Source organism: Lates calcarifer, unplaced genomic scaffold (genome assembly GCF_001640805.2).
Source record: "Lates calcarifer isolate ASB-BC8 unplaced genomic scaffold, TLL_Latcal_v3 scaffold_53_113, whole genome shotgun sequence".
Classification (NCBI taxonomy): Eukaryota; Metazoa; Chordata; class Actinopteri; family Centropomidae; genus Lates; species Lates calcarifer.
In genome coordinates this window covers 46,516-69,621 of record NW_026118165.1, presented here as the reverse complement: position 1 = coordinate 69,621, position 23,106 = coordinate 46,516, and the positions used below count along the sequence as shown (strand labels likewise).

Sequence of the window (23,106 nt, the reverse complement as noted above, 5' to 3'; positions counted from 1 at the left end):
TATAAGTAATTCATTTATTTACAGTGCAAGTGCATAAACAGATATAAATGAAACCGTAAATGCTGATCTGGTTATTTACAGAATTCAATAAAGCAGCTGACCAAAGAAATCAAGGAACAGAATCAAAAAACTATTCAAAGAATGAGCAACAACATGAATGAATTACAACAGGCAAACATGGCATAGCTGTTCATCACAGCCAGAAGTTTCAGATGAGTTGAGCTTAATATAAAAACCGCAAAACACTGCTGGAGAGGCTAAATGATGACCCTAAACTGATGAAGGTCAGCATTCCTCTCTGCATTCTCAACGAAGGATAACTTCAGTAAATGTTTATTTAAGAGGATACACAAAGAATGCATTTTCAATGCCCATGGAAAAGTTGCAGTTTGCAACACTGGTATAGGATCACTGAACCTCTCATACTGAGAGCCGTGACTGTGTTTATACCTATTCTTACAGATCAGTGGAGATAAAACATGAGAAATCATTTACACATCAGTATTACAAGTACTTCACAGCTTCAAAATAATACAAATAAGAAAAATTAAAATGTATACCTGTACACAGTGAATGGACAGGTTATGTGATTTGACACCCTTGTACCCTACATAATATGTATAAAACACAGGAAAGGGAACAGGGTTCATTGGACAGTATACCAGAGCCTGGAGGAGAACAGACAGAATATATTGTCAACTACTGAATGAACACACAACCTCCTGAAACCAAGATACCAAAGCATATTTTTGGTATGTTCATGGGTTCAACTAGCACTCAAACCTCCCCACGTGCCTGAAGGCTTACCACCAAACATGCAAAGAAGCGGTTTCTTTTTATTGAATTCAAATGGCTAGACTGACTGAAGAGAGATACTGTGGCAGTAATTATTAAAAACAAGAAAGGTGGTTGTTGGGATGAGGGAATGAAAACTGCAAAATGCCAATGAAGACCCCATCACGTGCCAAATACTACCCATACATATACAAAATGAAGAACTGGTTCAGCTTGATACTTTACTGCAATAAAGAAAGAAAAGCTGTTTTTCAGGTATGAATTAGCACAATCACTAACAGTGGAAATGTAGGGTCAAAAAAAGAAAAGAATGCTTCCACAGGAGGAGAAGAAGGGACCAGTGGCATTAACTAGTCAGTGTCTTAGAAAAAATGGCTGGGTTATCACGTTTTTACCACTACCCATTCAAAATCTGGTGGCCGTGGTGGTGGTGAAAGCAGTGCAGAGGGTTGTACAAATGTCTCCTGAAAAAGTGGACAGAGCAGTCCTGAGGTCTGACATGCTTAAATGTTTTGAAGGGTCAGACACAGAAATGGGGAAAAAGGATGAGGAAGACAGAGAGGGTGGGTGTGCGATATTCTGAGGGAGGCAACGTTACTTAGTGCAGTCAGTCAAAGCAGTTTGTTCCGAGTCAGAAGCTGGCTTCCAGTGTAGCTGTAGTAGTTATTAATAGTGGTAATGGTAGTATTAGTATGTCAAATTGCTTCTGAGTGAACAGAGCTTGGTCTGCCAGGTTGCATTGTGGTAGCTCATCGTGGAGCTAGAAGATGGAGACCAGCAGGCAGTGCACCGGACACCATCTAGAAGAAACACAGGACAGGAAAGCAGGATGGTCAAAACAAACAACACCCCTACACCTGTTCTACATCACTGTGTGCGTTCAGCTTTACATGCATGCTTCCCTGTACTGTCACTGCTTCTGGATAAATATATATATACAGATATAGAGCCCTTTAATATATCCATAGTCTAACTGCACACTTATTAAGCCACAAAATCACTAAAAACACCTTACGAGCTACATTAGCAAAAAACTGCACAATTTCTAAACTGATGATGCTAATAACAATATATAATATGTACTTTTTTGCTTTGGAAAATATTTTTTCTTCTTAGTGATGTCCTAACTGGACGGTGAAGAAATAGTCATTACATTTCATAGAAAAAAGTGTTGTAATACTGTTGTGCTGTAGGGAAAAAACTCTCAGAAGGCTTACAGTATCAGGCAGGAAATGTCAAAAATGTATAAAATTGCTAAACTGTGTAAAGGAAGTAAAGGAGTAAAATGATTAGTGGTAGAGCTGCGAAACAGCTGCAGACATATGATAAACATGATGTAGCTAGATAGCCAGTGATGGGGTAACCAATTATTACTGCAGCACAGCACAATGACAGGTCAGAAACCACTCAGGCCTCTACAAACAACATCTACAATATATAAGATGTGAATGGATGTCACTGTTCAAGTCATCTTATTTTTTTCATTTATAAACCATATTGCAATGTAACAAGAATGTTGAAATTATTATTGCTCACTGTTGTTTCTCAAAAAATGATAGAGGACAAAAATCAGTCTTCATGTCAAATGTATTCTTATGATCAGCTGAATCTAATATAAGCTCTTTTCCACAACAGAGTCTTGGCTGTCCAAGAGAGTCCTCCTGTAAAAAAACAACCACACACGTTGTTTGTGCAAGCACCTTATTTTGACCCATAGTAATGTTTTCTTGTTAAGCGACATCTAGTGGCCATAGTAACTATGACATCTATTAGGTAGATGTAATATAAATGGCAAAAAACTCTGTGCTAGCAGGTGGTTGGGGCAGACAGATGGGCCAAACAAGCACAGAACCCTCGGGTGGAACCTCTGGGTTCAGTTCCCACCTAGAACCTCACAGTTATTGTTTCTTTGTTAAGCTATTTTAGCCAAAACCACAATCTTTTCCTAACCCAACCAAGGTAATTTTTTTTTAAACTAAACCTAACCAGGTTTCTTGTTATTCAATTCAATTCAGTTCAATTCAATTTTATTTATATAGTGCCAAATCACAACAAAAGTAATCTCTGGGCACTTTTCATATAGAGCAGGTCTAGATCATACTCTTTAGATTATTTTAATTACAGAGAGAGACCCAACAGATCCCACCATGAGCAAGCACTAGGCGATGCCTAAACCTAACCAAACAGAGGCCGTTCAATAAAGTATATTATTAGTTGCATGTTTATTATTGTTACCATGGGGTTGAAGCTCCGTCTGTTGCTTACGGTGGGCATGCTGCCAAAGTGCAATACATCCTGCCCGCTGATAGAGGCAATAGTTTAGGAAACAATCCTCTCAGTCACACTTATGTAGGAACAAACAACCAATATGGTTGTATCAGCTGGAGGACTTGTTGGGCAGTCCATAACCTGGAGCTTCCCATTTCCCTGAACCTTTGAGAACAGCATAAGATCTAGGTTCAACATTCTGCCTTGTTTTCCAGTGTATCTCAGATATACAGTATACAACAAACAGAGTACACCCCAGTGAAATATCACTAAAATGTTGAATTATTCAAAATTGTGAAATATTAAATGTTTAGATTACACTGAAAATACAGGCCCCAAAGTGCAACCTCAATTTTAAACAAATGAGTTTACCTGTGAGTTTTCCTGTGATCACTGCAACAGATTTGATTACACCTGTGATATCCATTAAGGCTAACAGTTTAAACAAGTTTATAAAATAACCTGTTTTGGCCTGGATTGTATCTAATGCAATGTGACTCCACAAGCTAATGAAGTACCTGAAGTGAAAACCCATATTATGAGACTTCATAAAAATGGGAATGGGTACAAGAACATCAGTAAGCTACTGGACATAAGCTGGTACAGCAGTGGTAAGAGGTACAGGAAGAACTACCACCAAACATACTACCAATGTCCCATTAAAGGTGTAGTAGAGGAGAAAAAAGATGAAAAGAAAAAACATTTTGGGAAAAAAAAGTTTATAAAAAAGAAAAAGTGAAAAATAATGTCTCGTGAATCAATAGAACAACCTTAGAGCATTTAAAAGCAAAAGGAAGAACAACAAAAACCCTCCAAAGATCCATCATCATCAAGATCATCCATGCCCAAGAGGGTTGAATCTGTCAAGAATAAAGGCAGGCATACACAGTGTGTACTAACCTTTGCTACAGTTGGTTCTTTACATGGACTTTTCATTGTAGTTAAGTGATACAGTTGTGTTCAAAATAATAGCAGTCCAACATGACTAACCAGATCAATCACTGTTTTTAGTAGAAATTATATTATTACATGGCAAATAATTTACCAGTAGGTGTAGTAGAGTCAGAGAAACCAACAGACCCAACATTCATAATATGCATGCTCCTGAGTCTGTGTAATTGAATAATTAATTGAAAGGGGCATGTTCAAAATAATAGCAGTGTGGAGTTCAATCAGTGAGGTCATTCATTATGTGAAGAAACCGGTGTCATTCAGGTGGCCCTTATTTAAGGATGAAGCCAGCACATGTTGTACATGAAATTCTCTCTGAAAACCTGAGAAAGATGGGTCGTTCCAGACATTGTTCAGAGGAACAGCGTGCTTTAATTAAAACGTTGATTGGAGAGGGGAAAACATATAAAGAAGTGCGGAAGATGATAGGCTTCTCAGCTAAAATGATCTCCAATGCTTTAAAATGGAAAGCAAAACCAGAGAGACGTAGAAGAAAACGGAAGACTACCATTCGAATGGATCCAACAATAGCCAGAATGGCAAAGACTCGGCCAATGATCAGCTCCAGGGAAATCAAAGACAGTCTGAAGTTACCTGTTAGTACTGTGACAATTAGAAGACACTTGTGTGAGGCTAATCTATCGGCAAGAAGCCCCTGCAAAGTCCCACTGTTAAAAAAAAGACATGTGCTGAAGAGGATACAATTTGCCAAAGAACATATCAACTGGCCTAAAGAGAAATGGAGAAACATTTTGTGGACTGATGAAAGTAAGATTGTTCTTTTTGGGTCCAAGGGCAGCAGACAGTTTGTCAGACAACACCCAAACATTGAATTGAAGCCAGAGTACACTCTGAAGACCGTGAAGCATGGTGGTGCAAGCATCATGATATGGGGCTGTTTCTCTTACTATGGTGTCGGGCCTATTTATCGCATACCAGGGATCATGGATCAATTTGCTTACATCAAAATACTTGAAGAGGTCATGCTGCCTTAAGCTGAAGAGGAAATGCCCTTGAAATGGGTGTTTCAACAAGACAACGACCCCAAACACACCAGTAAGCGAGCAGCATCTTGGTTCCAGACCAACAAAATTAAGGTTATGGAGTGGCCAGCCCAATCCCTGGACCTTAATCCAATAGAAAACTTGTGGGGTGACATCAAAAATGCTGTTTCTGAGGCAAAACCAAGAAATGCAGAGGAATTGTGGAAGGTTGTCAAATCATCCTGGGCTAGGATACTTGTTTACAGGTGCCAGAAGTTGGTCGACTCCATGCGGCACAGATGTGAAGCAGTTCTCAAAAACAGTGGTTATACAACTAAATATTAGTTTAGTGATTCACAGGAAGCTAAATCTTAACGTTTTTTTCAGTTTATTGAGTAAATATTTGAGTTTGTAACGAAAAATGCAGACACTGCTATTTTTTTTGAACAGCCCAATATCATATTTTCCTTCATTTTCTGTAAAGTAATTAAAATATTGAAACATTTTACTTTATGTTTTGATGTAAAATATAATGTGCAGTGTTCCCAATGAATGGAAATAAAAAATATTGTAAGGATTTTGAGCTTTACTCACGTTTTAAAAAACACTGCTATTATTTTGAACAGAACTGTACATGTCTGTTTTTCAAATTAACTGCCTTCTTTCTTTGCGGCCTTTGGCTACAATCAAAACTGTATTAAATGGACAAAATTTCTAAGTAATGAATATAAGATATAATTTATTTATCCCATTTGTGGGAAATTTACGAACATATTAGTGATATTGACCAGTGGTGTACTGAGTTTTGTTGTATACTGCATGTCACCACTACACTTGTCTTCATTTTTACATACTGCTTGGTAGGCAAATGTGCCTTTTACTTGAACAAACAAAAACAGAAATAGCAGTGCCGATATAGATTGTCTTTTTTATTTACACATGAAGAATTTTAAGTGCTCTGCAGTAGGAAGTTGACTGAATGGATCAGAAACAAGAGATGAGACTGGTTCCTCAATGCTGACCAGCTCTCTTTGAGCTGGGTGTGTCTCTTGGGATCAGGTCGCTGACCCCAAGAACACACCAGCAGCTGCTGGTCCAGTTCTCTCTGCTCCATGCCAATACCACACCAAAACAACACCCTGCTGTTAACTGTGCTCTTGGATCTAACAGCAGGGAAGTGAATGAGATTTATTTTTACTTATTTTTAATAAGTGGAAAACATAGATCAGTAATGCAAATGAATAAATCTGAAACTACCAACACAATCCAAATATTACTTAATCATAATTCTGAACACTCGCCACACTATGTAAACAATCTTCAAAACAAAAGCAGAACCTATGACAATGGCTTCCTTAAGTTACGGGCTATCACGTTCCTGTTGTGGAAAAAACCTTGTATGAGGCTTCAGTGCTGAATTTGACAGATCAACTGGGTATCTTTGTACTCGTGGTTGTGGGCAGACCTACTGCCAGTGATTTGTTTCAGCAACAAGAATAGATCAATGTACAATAATGGGATGTACTCCTCTGTTGGACAGCAAGGAAACACAATCTGTGGGCGAACAAAAAGAATTTCTTAGAGAATTCTGTTATAAAAAGACATGGAACTATGGACTGATTTGACTGATTTTAGACCAACTGTTTTTAAACCATTTTCCTCTATAAAAAATCTACCCTTTCTGACCTGATGACATTCTTTCAGCCATTGCCACAAGAAAGCTCAATGCTGGCTTGGTACACAAATTATTTCATATCATGCAAGTGTTTAGTGTGGAAGACAAGAGAGGTAGAAATCTGAAGGTGAAACAACACTGAAATGCATTAAGCAAAGGGGTGGGGGGGTGGTTGGGGGTATTAGTTGGTAAATTTCCTTTGGGTACTATAGCTATAAGGGTGTCATCTGATTGAAGTGACCTAAGGCATCAAACCAACACTGTAAGCAACAAGCCACAGGCGAAGATTAAAAGGGCATTATGTCAATCTTGAGGAGGCAATGAGGGAGTTGCATTCTTAGGCTCTGATGCACTGTGATGCATTATCAACTCCAGTTCTCAAGAGGACTGCACTCTCCTGCTAAGAAAATAGTACCTGACTATTCAGTGAGAGTTACGCTTGTAAAATGCAGCTATGATATCAGTAACAGCCAAGTACACTGTTGCCCATAAAGTTGGAATAAAACATTTTTCCCTCTTCTCATGAAATGAATGTGACAATTTATTCTTGATAGATGTCCAATTTACTGGTGACTGACTGACTGACGTGCTGTGGTGTTCACCCTACCTATATTACTATTACTACTGCTGATCTAACACCATGCCCATCATATACTTTTGTTGTGTACCCCTTACCTATTTAGAGAATTTGTCTTAAGATGAAATAGCACGCTAGACTGGTCGTAAGACATGCTAGAACCAGGACTGACCACAAGACTTCGATGCAGCCCAGTGTAGAACTAGAGATAGGATGCATGCATCCCTGGTGCTTTAGGAACGGGACTCACCCAGTGTTGCCGCCGTCACACAAGGACGTGGCGAGCGTCTACTTGGCGTGATGCTCGTAGGGAATGCTATTCTGAGGTTCAGGGAAGGGAGAGAAAAGGCCCAATATGTCAAGTCAGAACCCACATGCTGCATGAACCACATAACTGGAGAAATCCGGCTGAATAGCAGCATGTCACTTCTCTCTAACAAGAGACATGAGATTGATGTGCTGAAACAGCTGGACTGCTCTGGGTCTTGATCTGGGTCCTGTGTGAAGTTCTACACTTAGTCTTTTGTAAATCACGTTAACCAAAACTTCACAAGCATAATTTTCTTGTAATCAGAGACTAATGTTAATTGATCGTATGAAGTAGCAAGATGAACTTTAAAATGTAATTCTACCTCCTACTAGTTAACAATAAAGCCTTTTATGTGTTCAGGGGAGAGCCTCTGCTGCAAGCCTAACCTAGGGTGAGGTGGAATTATCTATAGTGAGTCAGAGTTTCTAGTTTCTGCCCATGGAAGCAGGCTTGGAGACAGTATAAGATGAACACAGATGTGTCTCAAAGGTGCCTTGTACCTGTGAGGTGGACATGCGTGAAGTGTCCTGCCGTCCTGTTAGGTCTGAGGATGATACGTTGACAGGAGCGCCACGGTGCAGTCGCATGCTGACCTTTCGTTCACGCTCCATACCAGACATTTGTCGAGGGGATGTGTTTGCTGAAGATCAGAGACAAAAAACAAAGATCATCAGCATTATCTAATTGTGTGGGAAGGGATAGGATGATAGAATTCATAAGCACTTCCCAATTTGCATTCCGACTGTATACGAATAGTATTGGCTACTTTGGATTCAAGTGCCACCACATCTTATTGTGTGTTTAAGGAACAAAATAAGCCAGACTCTATTAATGTTATCATAAAAAAACAGTTACATATTTAGTTTACATTTGTATTGACTATATTTAATTACGGTGCAAAATGATAACTGAAATCAGGAAACTTGAGGCATCTGATTTTGATATTGAGTGAACTAACCTGTATGCGAGGTGGGTGTTAGTGGGGCAGGCGGGGCTCCATCCTGGGCTCCTCTCGGTCTTCCTGATACGGCAGGTATTCCCCTAGCCCCTGGGTTTCTGCCATGCCTCAGCCTCTCCTCCCTGTCCCGGCGCTCTCTCTCTGCTTCCTCTGCTGCACGGTTGGCTCCCTGTGTAGAACAATAGCAAACAGCCAACAAAAACATGACTAGCAGAACAAGAATAGTCTACAGCCACAATAGAGCTCTGTAAGGCTATATCTGAAACATTATCATGCTGATGTGCATTGCTACTTAGCACTACACACAAAGTTGAGGCTTTTAGCTTTACAGGGTTTATGTCTAATTTCTAAAGTATTGCACAACTTAGACCTCATGATGGTGAGAAAAGGTAAGAGGATCACAATTGTTACAATTCATCCAGAGGGTGAGGAAGAAAATACACATCTTGGCTTGGTAAAGACATGATAATTGAATAAGGCCTGAAACCACTACTAGCAACTGTATGTTAAAATGCAAGGCCCCTTCCTTGTCCTTGTGTTTATCACACCTTCCAATGTTGATTCTGTCACACCTTACAAGTGTCTTCATCACTCCTGTAAGCATTGCTCACCTTGCATTTGCATACTGTCTGATCACCACCCTGTACCCATGGTATAGCTGCCCCCCTGCCCTTCACTCTGGGTCAGTTTTCTGTCTTTCTGTGCATCAGTAGATTCACCATATTCTGGAATACTAATAAATCATCAGCATTACAGCAAACTTTGAGAGTTTTCTTCAACAAGGGGGACCTGAAGGTCAAATCAAAGCAGTCCAATCAATAGTTAAATAAAGTAAGTAAAACCCACAAATGCAAACCTTCCAATGGCACTGCATACATATGGGAAAAAAAATCTTCAACTGATATATATATATATATATACACACACACACACACACACACACACACATACATACACACGCACACACATACACATATCAGTCGACGTCTATATAAATAAATATAGATCAAGCTTAAAAGTTCCTTTTTACTCCTAAGTGAGATGTGACGATACCATAAAGTCAACTTTAGGGCTGCCCCCTATAGTCAACTATTCGATGCATCAGTTGGGAAGTTTCTCCAACTTTTCCAACAGTACACACACAACACTGCAGGAGCAACAGAGCGAAAGGCTGTAAGCTTTACAACTAAATCTTACCTTAAAATGACCAAACCAAAAAACTAACTGTGGAGTTAGATATTTGATGAAAACAGATAGGTAGAGCAACAGCACGATGTAAGCAGTGTGACTAGCTCAGATTCTCTCCACTCCAGTGTCAGGTGAGTTCTACTTGCTGAGAACTTCATGCCCGTCGCAGACACAGCTGAAGCGGGAACTACTGGTGTTATTAAGAGTTAAAACTGGCTGACAGTGTCAGCAGCCTGGCGAAAGAGATGACTGAGCTATGAACAAGACACCAACTTTATGTCTGCAGAAAAATTATTGCAGCCGCTGCGATACTATAAAGTTACAAAATATAAGCTTGAGAGAGAAAGAAGAGAAAATGAAAATGGTAGAAAGAACTAGCTAACGCCATGCTCCACAAATTCAAGTTCAATCCATCAAGTGAATGTTGAGACCTTTTTCTGGATAAGTGAAAACTTTGACTTGATGACAGCACCATAAGAAAAGCCAAGGGATCACCAAGTTAAGTAGGATTAATATACTGGTCAAAATATCTGTACCCACTTTCATGCCAACTTATCAAATAGTTATTAAGATAAGTCAGTGTGGGCTACAGTGGTGGGACAGAGCAACATCCCTAGAGCCTTGTCACTAGCAGGGCTAAAAAAACATGGTTTACTAGTAAAGATGCTTATTAATTTATAGCAGGTATTTCTTTTCTTTAGTCAGTCAGACATAATCATAATAATCATAATTATCATAATTACAAGTATGTAAGAAGGTTTACTCAACAGTCCATCTTCCCTGCTTAAATGCTTTTTCAAGGACTTTTCCACCATAAAAAAGATAAAAGCTTGAGGGAAAAGGAAAATCACATGAATACAAGATGATACTTCATCAAATGCAAAACTCGTGGAAAAATAATTTTAATCTAAAAATATCAGGTTTTGTCTTGTCCTACTGTAGCTGATGCTTCAACCCCATACACAGTTCAGACATTATGAATACTACTCACAAACTTAAGCATGTTCCAGTCAAATACATAGTCATAGGAGAAGCCTTGTCTGTGAAACAGGTTCCTGAAGAGCTGCCGTAGGTATGAGTAGTCTGGCTTGTCATCGAAGCGTAGAGAGCGACAAAAGTTCAGGTAGGTTGCAAACTCAGCTGCGAGAAAGAGGAAGAATACATTTCTCAATTGCTGGGAGTGACTGTTCTTGCTTAATATTGGTCAATAGAGAATTCTGAAACAATTTCAGGATAATTCAAAATGAAGTAAGCCTAAAAGAAGTTGGAACTCACAAGGATATCCCTTGCAAAGCACCTCAATGGGGGTGGACATTTTCTTCTCACTGATCCGTTCGTACTTCTGCCTCTTGGTAGCAGCCTTAAGGCCTTGCCAAGGCAGTGAGCCCAGATTAAAATACATAAGAACATAGCCCAAGGACTCCAGGTCATCACGCCTTGACTGCTCTGTAGAGGGAGACAACAGACAAAGAGTGGGATGAAGAGAAGAGGAAAAATTGGTCATTACTGCAAAATACAACTTCAAATTCACTATCAAATGCAGTAATGTGTTCACGTCAAGCAGGCCTATATTGTACCAATCCCAAGATGTGTGTTGATTGAGGCATAACGTGCAGTGCCAGTCAGGTTCTTATTCTCGCGGTAGGGAATATGCTGGTGTGTACGAGCGTCACGATATTTTTTAGCTAGGCCAAAGTCAATTATGTAGACCAGGTTGCCCTTTTTGCCCAGTCCCATCAAGAAGTTATCAGGCTTCACATCTCTGTGGATGAAGTTCTTGGAGTGAATGTACTCAATGCGACTGATCTGTAGTGGAGAAGGAAAAAAACAAAAAAAAAAAACAAAAATAATTTGAGAGCAATGGCCAAAACCCAGCTTAACACCAGTATACTCACCTCTGGACAAAAGCAGATTGAGTTTTCTAACTAATCGTGATGACCATGATGTTTATCGGAGCAAACTACTTCTTAATAATATTTCATCAATTACAACACAACGCTAAAGGTTTTATTTTTTTGACAACAATCGCAAGAAAAAACAACACATCTTGAAGCTGTAAACATCTCTAAACAGGCTATCCCTGAAATACTTTCTAAGAATCACTGTGGGAAAATCTCAATGATGGAAATGATTGATCATTCATTCATTCATACATAGTGGTCTAAGTTCTAAGTAAAATTTTCTTTGCAATACTGAAACAGATAAATTCTAAATTCTAGTAGCACATGAACTGCATATAGTTAGTCTCAGTGATGTGCCAATATAAATACCAAAGCACTTTCTGCTCTCATTTTCAGCAGCTCTGGATTAGTGTTAGAAGATGAGATACAATCTGAAAGGACAATGTGTAATGCATGCAGGCACTAGTCAGCAGGTAAAGAGTGTGTGTGAAGTGAGTAGGAAGTCTCACCATTTGATCAGCGAGCAGGAGGACTGTTTTGAGGCTGAACTTGCGAGAGCAAAAGTTAAAGAGATCCTCCAGGCTGGGCCCCAGCAGCTCCATCACCATCACATTATAGTCACCTTCGGCTCCACACCACTTTATTGTTGGAATACCCACTGCAGCAACATGGAGTAAATGCAATTAAAATGCTAAGAACACAAAAATGTGGTCTACATATCCTGCTGATATATTCCACTTGCTAAAGATGAGGCCAAAGGAAAAAACCCCTGAAACAAGTAAGAAGTGAAGTGAAGAAGTGATCTGGTTGTAAATAAAGGGATCATGAAGAAGAAGGACTACAAACAACTACAGGGTACCCAAAGATTTCTCCAACTTAAATGTAAGGCTTTTAAAGACCTTTTTAAAACCACTTGCAAAAGTATGAATAATATTAAAGCTGCGCCCATCGGGGGACTGGCAGCTGTGGGGTTAATGCAGGTTGAACGACGTATAGTGGTGTAGAAGTGGACCGTGGCATGACGTATTGCGATTAAGAAAATATGGAAGTACGCACCGAGAGGCTAAAAAATGTTTTGTGATGTGACTAACACTGACACTGGTTACAACAAGATTTAAAGTGAATAGATTTGAACTGCAACTTTCTCATCTTCCCACAGCCTCTGACAATGAAAGCATCTGGCTGCCTTCAGCCCAACGCCTGTAGACCACTCGCTTTCCCACTGACCACTAAACAGCTGAGTGAGTGACTGTAGTGGGTCGATCCCTTGCTCACTCTTATTCCTCTTGCATAGTTATTTTCTCTGACAGTTAATATTTTGCAGAGCTCATCATCTGTGACAGCTGTAACTCTCAGCTATTATGAATGTACTTCGTCTGTGACATCAGAACATGTTACAGTAGCTTCACAAACTCCTGCAGGTTCAACTGAACTAACCAACAGTTTTAAGTTCAGAAACATTCACTCGCTGACCTAAAACATTTGCTAACCTAGCTACATGATACGGCTAAAAACAGCCCACAACGCAACACAAAATACCATAGTTACACTAGTACTTGCTCCACCAAAAAAGAACATCTGTTGTAAAGAATGGAAGCATGATTGTATAGATAAGCCAACGGCAACTTTACATCTACGTTTCAGGGGGAAAAATATTGCCTTATATTACTGCTAAAACTGCATCAATTTTTGAACTGTAGTGTATAGAGAATAACTGCAAGAAAAATTTTGATATCTTTAAAGTGGAATTTCATTTTCAATAAAGACAACCCCACACCCCCAACACCACAAAGGTCTTTAGAAGTCACCTACCAAATTTGAAGTCAATCGGATCAAATCTCTAGGAGAAGTACGTTTTGGTACGAAATTTGGTGCCAAAGTTGCATACTAAATTCAAAATAGCCAACTTCCTGTTGGATCTAGGATATGGCTCCAAGAGGCTTTTCTGTACGTCTTGGGGTGTTACATGTGCCTGCCAAATTTCGTACACCTGAGTAAAACGTACACGGTGGCTACTTCATTGAAAATTTCTAGGGGGCGCTTTTGAGCCATTTTGCTACACCCACACCCGAGACCCACATTAGAAATTTCATACATCATAGAGTAATAACTAATAACATAATTGTCAAGTTTCATGAGTGTCGAAGATTGACTGCCACCAGAAAAGTGCTGAATTAGGGGGTGCTCGAGAGCTGCCGTAGCATGCCCGTGGCCAATTGTGATATCAAGTGCTTAAGTGTTTAAACGTGTGTGTGTTTTGTGACTTTTTGCGCTTTTTGACTTTTGCGCTTTTTGCCCTAAAGGCCTCAAAACTGCGATCAAAGAATGAAAACTAACGCTGGAAATCAACAATGACTGACCTTTTGTTTAACAAAAAATGTAGTGAGTCCACAATGATGAGAGCAATGACCTCGCTGACTTTCCATTGTTGCCCTGGCAACTTTCGTTGCTCAGGCTCTAATAATGGAAAGTCAGAAGGGATCTTATTATTGCCTGAGCAACGAAGCTTGCAAAGGTCCTATTGGAAATGCTTGGATTATTGGAGCCCGAGCACAAAGCGTGTGAAGGCCCTACTGTAATTGCTCTGATAATTATTATTATTCTTATTATGCTAAAATCGCATTTTTGAGTGCCTAAACATGCTCACCAAAAACACTGGCGAAAATTGACATCTGATAGGGTTCGCATGCATGGGCACGATGTACAAAAAAGTCTCTTGATGTCATGGCCTCAAACCAACAGGAAGTCAGCCATTTTTAATTTCAAAATTTCATTTTAATTCCATTCATACATTGTATTTGATTGAACTCCTCCTGCAGATTTTATCATATCGACCTCAAACTTGGTCACGATATTCTTGATAAGTTTGTGATTAAAAGTTATTAAAAGATTGTTTAGATGTCAAAGGACATGGCCATGTCTCGCCATGACAGGAACTTGCATTTAAGCTGCTGTAACTTTGTCCAATCTGCCCCAAATTTCAGAGGTTTGATAATGATCCTGGCCTGAACACACCCACATGTCAATATTCATATTAAGTTATAGCGCCACCTACTGGAAACAGGAAATTACTTATTTTATACTCTGACCTACTGTTACTAGCAGGCTGATCATATCCACTTCAAATTGGTCAGGAAAGCCTTAACACCTTCATGATGCCTCAATGTGAAAATTGTAAGGTTCCCTTTAAGGTTTCCTTTAAATGGAGTGGTAACTCAGATATACGATGTATTTATCTGGCCTAAACTTGATATGTTTGATCAGAATCTCACCCTGAGGACATCTGCATGGGTCTTGCTCAAGGGCATGCCAAAATGACTCTATAGCGCCCCCCAGAATTTTTCAAAAACCCTTTGCCATTGGGCTTATTTTGTCCTAGGTGGACAAAATTAGGTACACATATGTAATATGCGGCGACCAATCTGCCCAAAACTTCATGTGTGATAAGTGTCATGGCCTGAAGACATCTAAACATCTGTATTAAGGTATAGTCATAGCGCCATCTATTGGCAACAGGAAATAATGTTTCATCCAAGTGTGTTGATCTGATTCACTTCAAATATTATAAGACAAGTATTAAGATCATAACGGTGCTTTATTGTGACATCTAAGTGTTCATAGGACGCCTGTGTTGTGGTGCCCTGGCGAGTTTCAATGCTTCACCATGAAACAAGAAGTTGTTGTAACTCTCAAATGCACTGTCAAATCTGCCCCACACTTTACATGTATAAGAATGCATCTACGTGACAGTTTTCAGTCACAGCGCCACCTACTGACAGCAGTGAAAACATTGCCTGATCTGCCTCAAACTTCACATGTAGGATGAGCGCTCAGACCTGAATGCATCTATGTGCCAATTTTTGGTCGTAGTCTCACCTATTGGCAACTGAAAATGAAGTCCCTGGCAACGAAGTTGCGAGGAATATTGTTTTTGTAGATTATTATTACGTGGAACCACAATAACCTTGCAGGTTCACAGGCTGCACTACAGACAATGCAATTTCTTCAGTACTGCTAGCGCTGACTTTATATGCTGTTGTTGGTGGGGAACTTTGCTGTGCATAGAACTATTGTATGTGCACTATTATTTTTGACTACTTAATACAGAATGACCATTTGCAATATTATGTTCACTTACTGTCAATACTACTTTCCATTTCCATTTTAATTTATTTTTATTCTCTTACATGTGTCTATTGTCTAGGTACTGGTTCTTGCATTTACTCTTTACCCACTTTACTTTTCATTTGTATTTATACTGTCTAAGTAATAAAAAAGTTCTATCATATGGTAGCATATTGCATCTATGGCGGGCCATAGTACATTTAACGTGTTTCACACTAGGGCTGAATGATTTTTGGGAAAATATCTGATTGCTATTTTTCTGACAGATACTGCAATTAGATTTGCAATAAAGTTTCTGAAAGTCAAGCTTCCGTCCAGGATTCACTATATACATGTAAAACGTGATGAGGCATTACAATATAAGAGATCATTAAAAAATTAACTGCTTTATGTGGTAATCCAAGGATGAGAATGAAAATATACAAATCCAAAATGTATTTGTTTATTAACAAAACAAAGGGTAGCATTATGTTCGCTTGCTTCTTTGCAGTGACTCTACATTACTCACGTTGCTGCCAGTGGTGATTTTTCTGCTGATACACTGAAGGGGAATGGCGGGATGGACAGGCACACAGAGAGCCAGTAGAGATAGACACAGCCGATAAAAACTTGTCCCGGTAGAAAATACAAATACAAATCTGACATTGTTAGCTAGTTCATTCTCATCCTCTTTTCTCTTCTTTCTCATTCTCCTTCTCAGCTCAACCAGGTATTTTGCAACTTTGTAATATTGCAGCAGTAGCAATAATTTTCCAGCAGCAGGCCGCCACAAGAGAATGTATATAGCATAAATACTGCAGAGACAGAGTTGGTGTCTTAGTCATAGCTCAATTACTTCTCTTGCTGGCCTGCTGACACCGTCAGTTGGCTTTAACTCATCATAACACCAATAGTTTCAGCTTCAGAGTAAGTCACATTGCCTGCATTGGGCTGTTGCTCAGCCGCCAGTTTTCATCAAGTAACTCCACAGTTAGTTTTGTGGTTTGGTCATTTTAAGACAAGATCTGGTTGTAAAGTTTATAGCCTGTCGTTCTGTTGCTCCTGCAGTGCTGTGTGTGTGAACTGTGACGGAGTTAAAAGTGTAACATCTCATCCACTGACATTTTGTTGTAAAAATAATCACAGCCTTTGTTGTTTGGAAATCACATTTGCTCCAATCGTGATTTCAGTTAAAATTTGATAAATTGGTTTGCCCTATTTCACACTCTTCATATGGGAGTTGAAAGCCATAAGCCATTGTCCCGAGGTTGAAGATTTTCAGCACAAGCAGCTTTGGTCCTCACAGTCATTGCCTGGGATGGGTTTAAACCACTCATATTTTGGATTCTGCTACCACTTGGGGTTTAAACAACACTTGCCCATTCTGAGGCAAAGAGCTAACATAAGTTCATTAGTAGAAAGGTGTGAGATATTTTCTCACACACACACGCACGCACGCACACACACACAAAACAATCAACATTTTGTTTTGTTATTTATGGGGTTGTGGTATTTATTTGGTCTTCCATAATGAAAAGAGAAAAATTAAAGACCTTTATAAACAAATTTCAGTGTTTTGAAAATTATGTTCTATCCCTTTGAGAATATTAAATAAGTTGTTTTTTAAAAAAAAATACTTTTAAGATCCCACAGGTACCCTGAACTACACAACTGGTAAACAACAACCCTGATAAACTTTCCTCCCTGTTTTACCATTAGCTGCAGACTATTTCGCTTGAAATGCAATTGGGTTGTAACAATAACAAGTTGCTTTAAGAATAACAGAATTTGCAGTTGTGTGCAAATTATGGATTGTGTGGATTCAGGATCCCATTTTATTTAAAGCTGTGAGTTGATTCAATGTAGCAGCTGGAAGTGTTAGGAAATGGAGAACAGAAGTCCAACAAGAGATGAGGATTCCAGCATGTGAGCTGATACATCACCTCCTCCTTGCATCATCTTGTAGATCTTACTCTCGATGTGGAGCTGGGGGTGTTTGGTCTTCACACATTCCAACTTAATTGCAACCTCCTCACCCACCGAAATATCTGTGCCTAAAAAAGGACAAATGATAATAGACATGGTAACTGTAGGGGTTCTGTTCACCCAACCACAAAAAAAATCCCACTTACTAACCTAGTAGGACCCAGCTACACAGACAGCTTAAAATAGGCTGATATTAAGGCCTGGCTTTAAAATTAGCACATGAAAGGCAACAGTGTGACTGATACTATGAAAGACTGTGCTAACCCAAAATACGATATATATATATATATATATATATATATATATATACATATATACACACACACACACACACACAGGAAGAAAGTCTAAATATGCTCACTGACGAAGTGTGCACTATGTCCTGAGTAATCCTTCACATTTCTGTGAGCAGCCTGTGCCATACAAAGTAACACTGGTAAAAATGAGACTTAGGCCCTGTTTACACAAGTTTCTTTGTAACATCATGCTAATGTAGCTTAATCAGCACTCTGTGGTGAGAGGTGGTTGGATAAAGTTCTTATTGTCCCTTTAATTTTTTATTTATATTATGTGTAGCACATGCACTGAGTATGCAGCCTTGCCCCAAACATGAGAGGTCGGAGAAGCAGCAGAGCCGTGACAGTGGCCTGATACTGTTCCTTTTCAGAAACATTTCATCAGAGGGTTACTGAACACCTGTCACTAAAATCCTGATGACAGGACAAAATTGCAGCTGTGTATGTTTTAGCTACTTATAAGAAATAATCTGTCCATACCATATAGTCGTTGGTCCATACTATTGTGCCTGAAAATGCATATCACATAACCATTAACTTACAGTGGATGTGTAATTGATTGAATTTTTTTTAACTGCAATATGGCCAAATTCCTACTGAAATTGTGATTGATATCACAATTGTATTGTCTGTCAAAACACTGGCAATATGACTTTTTAACATCATAAACATTGACACTGACGAGCATTCACACTCAAACATACTGAAGGATGGGACGGGAGACACTGTATGCAGACAGAGGTAAATGTGCACTGTCCATGAGGTGTAATCATGGCGCTTGTGGGCTCATAATCAAGTCACAAGTGGGGAGGCTCACAAGCTTGACTATTTGTGTAACAAAAGAGCATTTACATTTGTTTATTCTAACTGTCTGTCCTTCACTTATCTTGAGAACGGTTTATCCGATCTACCATTCACCTGGTGGGTGTATATTGCTGGGGACCTAAGACAGTGCAGTAGAGCTGGGCAACACACACACAATGTAGTTAACAACATAGATACATGTGAACCCCGTCTGTGGGTGTAACCATTAAAGTATTTTTCCTGCATGCCTCTACCGCGTGTAAAGTTACAGTCGACCATCAAAAGTCTGCAACATTTTCAGATCTTGATCATGTGATTAACTCCTAGGTACCAAACCTTGTCACTGAAAGACAAAGCATCTTTTGATACTTGATGGCATCGAAGAATTTCTGTAATAACTGTAAAATATCTCATACAAAAGTACAATTACAAAAGTCAATTATTATTATGCACTTTCTGCTTGCCTACCATTGTCAGCAGACAGTATGGTTAGTAAACTGTTAGCCAGTCTTGCACTAAAATTGTGTTAACATAGTGTCAATCTCCAGATTAATGTACACATCAGAAAAAAACAACAAACCATTCCTACACTGTGTGAGCACCTTGTTGCGACACCTAGCTGCACCTACTTGTCTGTGTATGGTGACATTGACCTGCGTAGTGCAGTTAATGCGCTCATGCTGGCGTTCGCAACAGATGGTGGCTGCCTTTCAACTATAATGCACAGGCACAGGCTTATGAAATGTTGATGTGGCAGTGGTAAAAAACAGAGATGGTTGCACAAAAATAATGTCAAATTCAGCTTGTTTTTGTGTCAATATTTTAACTGGCCCGAGAGCCATTTTTGGAGACAGTGCAACTAATTTTCAATGCGACTTGCAAATACACCCCCCATTCTTGGGTCAGGTCCACATGATGTTTGTTTTCAGTTTTATCATTTATGGCTGCGCTGTTTGTCATCTCTGCCTGGGGCGAGGCGGCATTTTTGGTGCATGTGCAACACACAAGCACAGAATGATCACCTGAGCTGAGCAGAGTTGCCGCTGCTGTGGACAAAGTGAACCACGTAAAAGTGAAGATATCTCAAGTTGGCGACAGCAGCTCTCATTGTATTACTGATACCAATTTATATTTTTCTTTTTATAGAATCTGCATCACCTCCTCCCACCTCCTTTGTTTTGATTCGGCACTATATAAATAAAACTGAATTGAATTGAATTACTCTAACAAATAATAGGCCAGTAAGAACTTTATTAAACTAGCTGTTCAACATATATTAAGGAAAGCAGTATTTCCAGCTTTTTTGGCATGTTTAACATGACCTCAATGAAAAATGTGAAGGATTAATTCATTTTGTCAGCATCTTAAATCATTCATTTAAATTAAAAAAAAAAACTTTTTCTTTTAAAATAAAACAGTGAATTGTTATTTCTGTAAATTCTCTTTTCTACCAAAACATTTATGAGTAATACACTTAGGTTGGAAAAAGATACAAATTTGTTGTGTTGAATGTCAATTTAAGTAGTTCTCCTAACTTTTGGGCTGGTGTTCCTACAATTTTCAGTAAGGAGTACCAGTGCTCGTAGTGGAAAAAATAGTCCAGAGCTCTGAAATGTGCTCTACATGTTGCTGTGTGTATGCTTTGTCATGCTGGTCTCATACTGATATTAGGAATGGTAGACTGTATGTATGATTAGTTTACAGAAGTCAAGATTTAAATGAAATTACAACAAAACAAAGAATAGAAGCCAGAACATCCCAGGTAAATTCAATCTCTATAAAAACAGCTCTGAAATGAGAAGTGTGGGATTCTCAAGCTCAAGCTTAAGAGCAATGCAACATTCAAGCTACATTTTAAATGTTTCATATTGTTATCACTCATCAATGTCAGTCATATCAGAAAATTGTCACTATTACCTTAATTAGGCGACTGTGGTAACAAAATAATATAATGTGGTAATGACATAACCAGCGTATTCCACCGAGGTAGCCATACGAAATACAAGCAAATTAGTACAAGTGTTTCAGTTTGTGGAAATTAATACCATCCTAAATTGCCAGCTAATACTAAGGGGAGCTGTATTTTTGTAAAACATAATCCAGACCAGCAGTTTACAGTTTTTACTGATTTTACGGAACACAATGACAGTTAAACACGCCTGCTGTCTTACCTGCATTTTACAACATGCGTGCAATGCTCGTAACCATGTAAAGCATATCAACGCAAATCACCTCGCTTACTTACAGCAGTAAACTTAGCAAGACAGAGGTAAGTCATAGCTAGCTTAGCAGTGACGTAAACTGACATTAATAGGAGAATGGCGTGAACCTAATGTAACTTAGACGGGGTAAAAATCTTAGAGATTGCTTATTAAGGTAGGTATCAACGGGACATCGTCTGCTTGGTGAACGTACGAGCACAATGAAGATACATTTTACTCACCTAAATAAATGTCCCCAAAAGATCCACTTCCGATTTTTCTGCCCAGCCTGTACCGGTTCCCCACTCTTAGCTCCATTTCGCTATTAGCTAACGTTATGTTTCTTGCTTCGTTTCTGGCTGAGTAAGTAACGTTGCTTGTCCTAAATGTTTAGCTTTAAGCCTTTTGTCAACGGTACGTCGGCAAATGTTCCACCGTCTTTGATTGGTTTACAACCCCCTTAATTCACAATCTCTCTCCCCCCCACCCCCCCAAAATCCCAGTTCTTTCTTTGACAATCCAAATTTCACCATCCCTTTTTTATCTGTCTGAGGAACGAAGAGCTGTAATATCGATATCATCCGGTAGTGTGAAACGCGTAGTTTATGCTCTCCGTATCTGGGGAGTCATTATTGGCTAAAACATAAGGATGGAGACGGATTTTGCTGACAGACTCTGCCCCTGTTCGTGCGCGGTTACATTCCACTGTTGATATCTCTCCTCCACCGTGAAAATTTTATTCACTGATGACGTAACTTCCCCTAGCAACAACATGCAAATCTGGGGAAAAAAAAAAACCCTGAATCAGTGTATGGAAGTGTATGTCAAATTAAAAGTCGGTAATTTAAAAAACGTTATTTACTGAAAGTTACACCACACAATTCACGTTATTAAAGATCTGTACAATAGTCTGCTATTTAACATTGTGGCTCCAACAACATTAGCATTCTCCTACCTAGTAGTAACACCAAGTAGTGAAAGTCCTTTGTTGAGGAAGACAAAAGAAAGTTTAATTTGTGGCTGATTCTTTTATCAGCCAGGCATACTAATGTGTAAATTTAGTCCACTGGAAAGAATATAATAAGAATCAACATTTTTCATTATTCATACAGTATGAATAATGATTAGAGAGATGTATTAACCAGCAGCTAAAGTACCTAATGTTTTAACAGCCATCAGGTCAAAAGAGCTAGCACCTTATCATTTCCCTTTTAACTGCCAGAATTCTGCTCATACTAACATTAAAAGCCAAAGAGGAGCAATAGATAAACACAGGATGTCTTACTCATACTCATATAGCGCCATCCCTGTAGCCACGCCCACTAATTTGAGTTCCGATTTTTCTGATTGGCTGCATATGGCTTGGTCCCATAGATTTCTTTTCATTGGTTGCATGTGGGCCAATCAACATAGAGCTAAGGTAGCTCACGTGGCAGACCTGTTGGTCTACAGATTGAATAACTGGCTTGCACATGCAAAGCAATACTTTGCATGGAGTCTGCTGGTCATGCTCGCATCCTGTAAGAGTTGTTACTGTGACTTCACTGTTAAAGACAACCTCATTCAGACTATGACATCTTAGTGAAAATACTCATATATTTATACATATACTAGAAAAATATAAGTTTATAAGATAAGATAATCCTATATTAGTGGAGAAATTTACATTGTTACAGCAGCATCAGGGATTGAAAAAGATTGAAAAAGGCATAAATACAAGTAAAAACACCAAACAAGATATAAGCAAGATAATATTATAATAAATATAAACATAAGAACAGTATAAACAGGACAGATGTAATAAAAATATAAACAAAGTAACAATATACACAGGACTATATACATAGAAACAGACTGAACTAAATACAGATATTGCACATTTTGAAATGGTATTGCACACAGTGAGTGACTGATAAGCAGCTGTTTTGTAGGTGGATTAAAGTACAGAACCTAGTGAGATAGTCCATGTGAGTATGTGGTGTGCTAGGAGCAGTGCGATACCTCTCCTTCACACACTTTGGGTGAAGCAGCCTATCACCGAAGGAGCTGCTCAATGCTGTCAGACTGTCCTGCATGGGGTGGAACTCGTCCATCAGGGATGATAGCTTT

General features: G+C 39.0%; 1 protein-coding gene across 5 annotated transcripts; it reads right to left on the bottom strand.

Moving 5' to 3' along the window:
* On the bottom strand, nt 1–21,737 carry csnk1db (casein kinase 1, delta b). Of its 5 annotated transcripts, none has more exons than XM_018674366.2 (10): nt 21,240–21,737; nt 17,654–17,764; nt 12,116–12,264; nt 11,283–11,511; nt 10,981–11,151; nt 10,697–10,845; nt 8,518–8,686; nt 8,060–8,199; nt 7,500–7,570; nt 1–1,595 (listed from the first exon to the last, which is right to left on the bottom strand). In XM_018674366.2, exons 1-9 carry the CDS (start codon nt 21,313–21,315, stop codon nt 7,538–7,540), a joined length of 1,227 nt encoding a protein of 408 aa, XP_018529882.1. In that variant the 5' UTR covers nt 21,316–21,737; the 3' UTR covers nt 1–1,595; nt 7,500–7,537. The 5 variants fall into 5 exon arrangements, with proteins under 5 accessions (XP_018529882.1, XP_018529879.1, XP_018529878.1 ...); XM_018674363.2 differs by having other exon boundaries at nt 7,500–7,565; XM_018674365.2 differs by lacking the exon at nt 1–1,595 and adding an exon at nt 5,902–6,551 and having other exon boundaries at nt 7,500–7,565.
* Nucleotides 21,738–23,106: the final 1,369 nt, after the last annotated feature.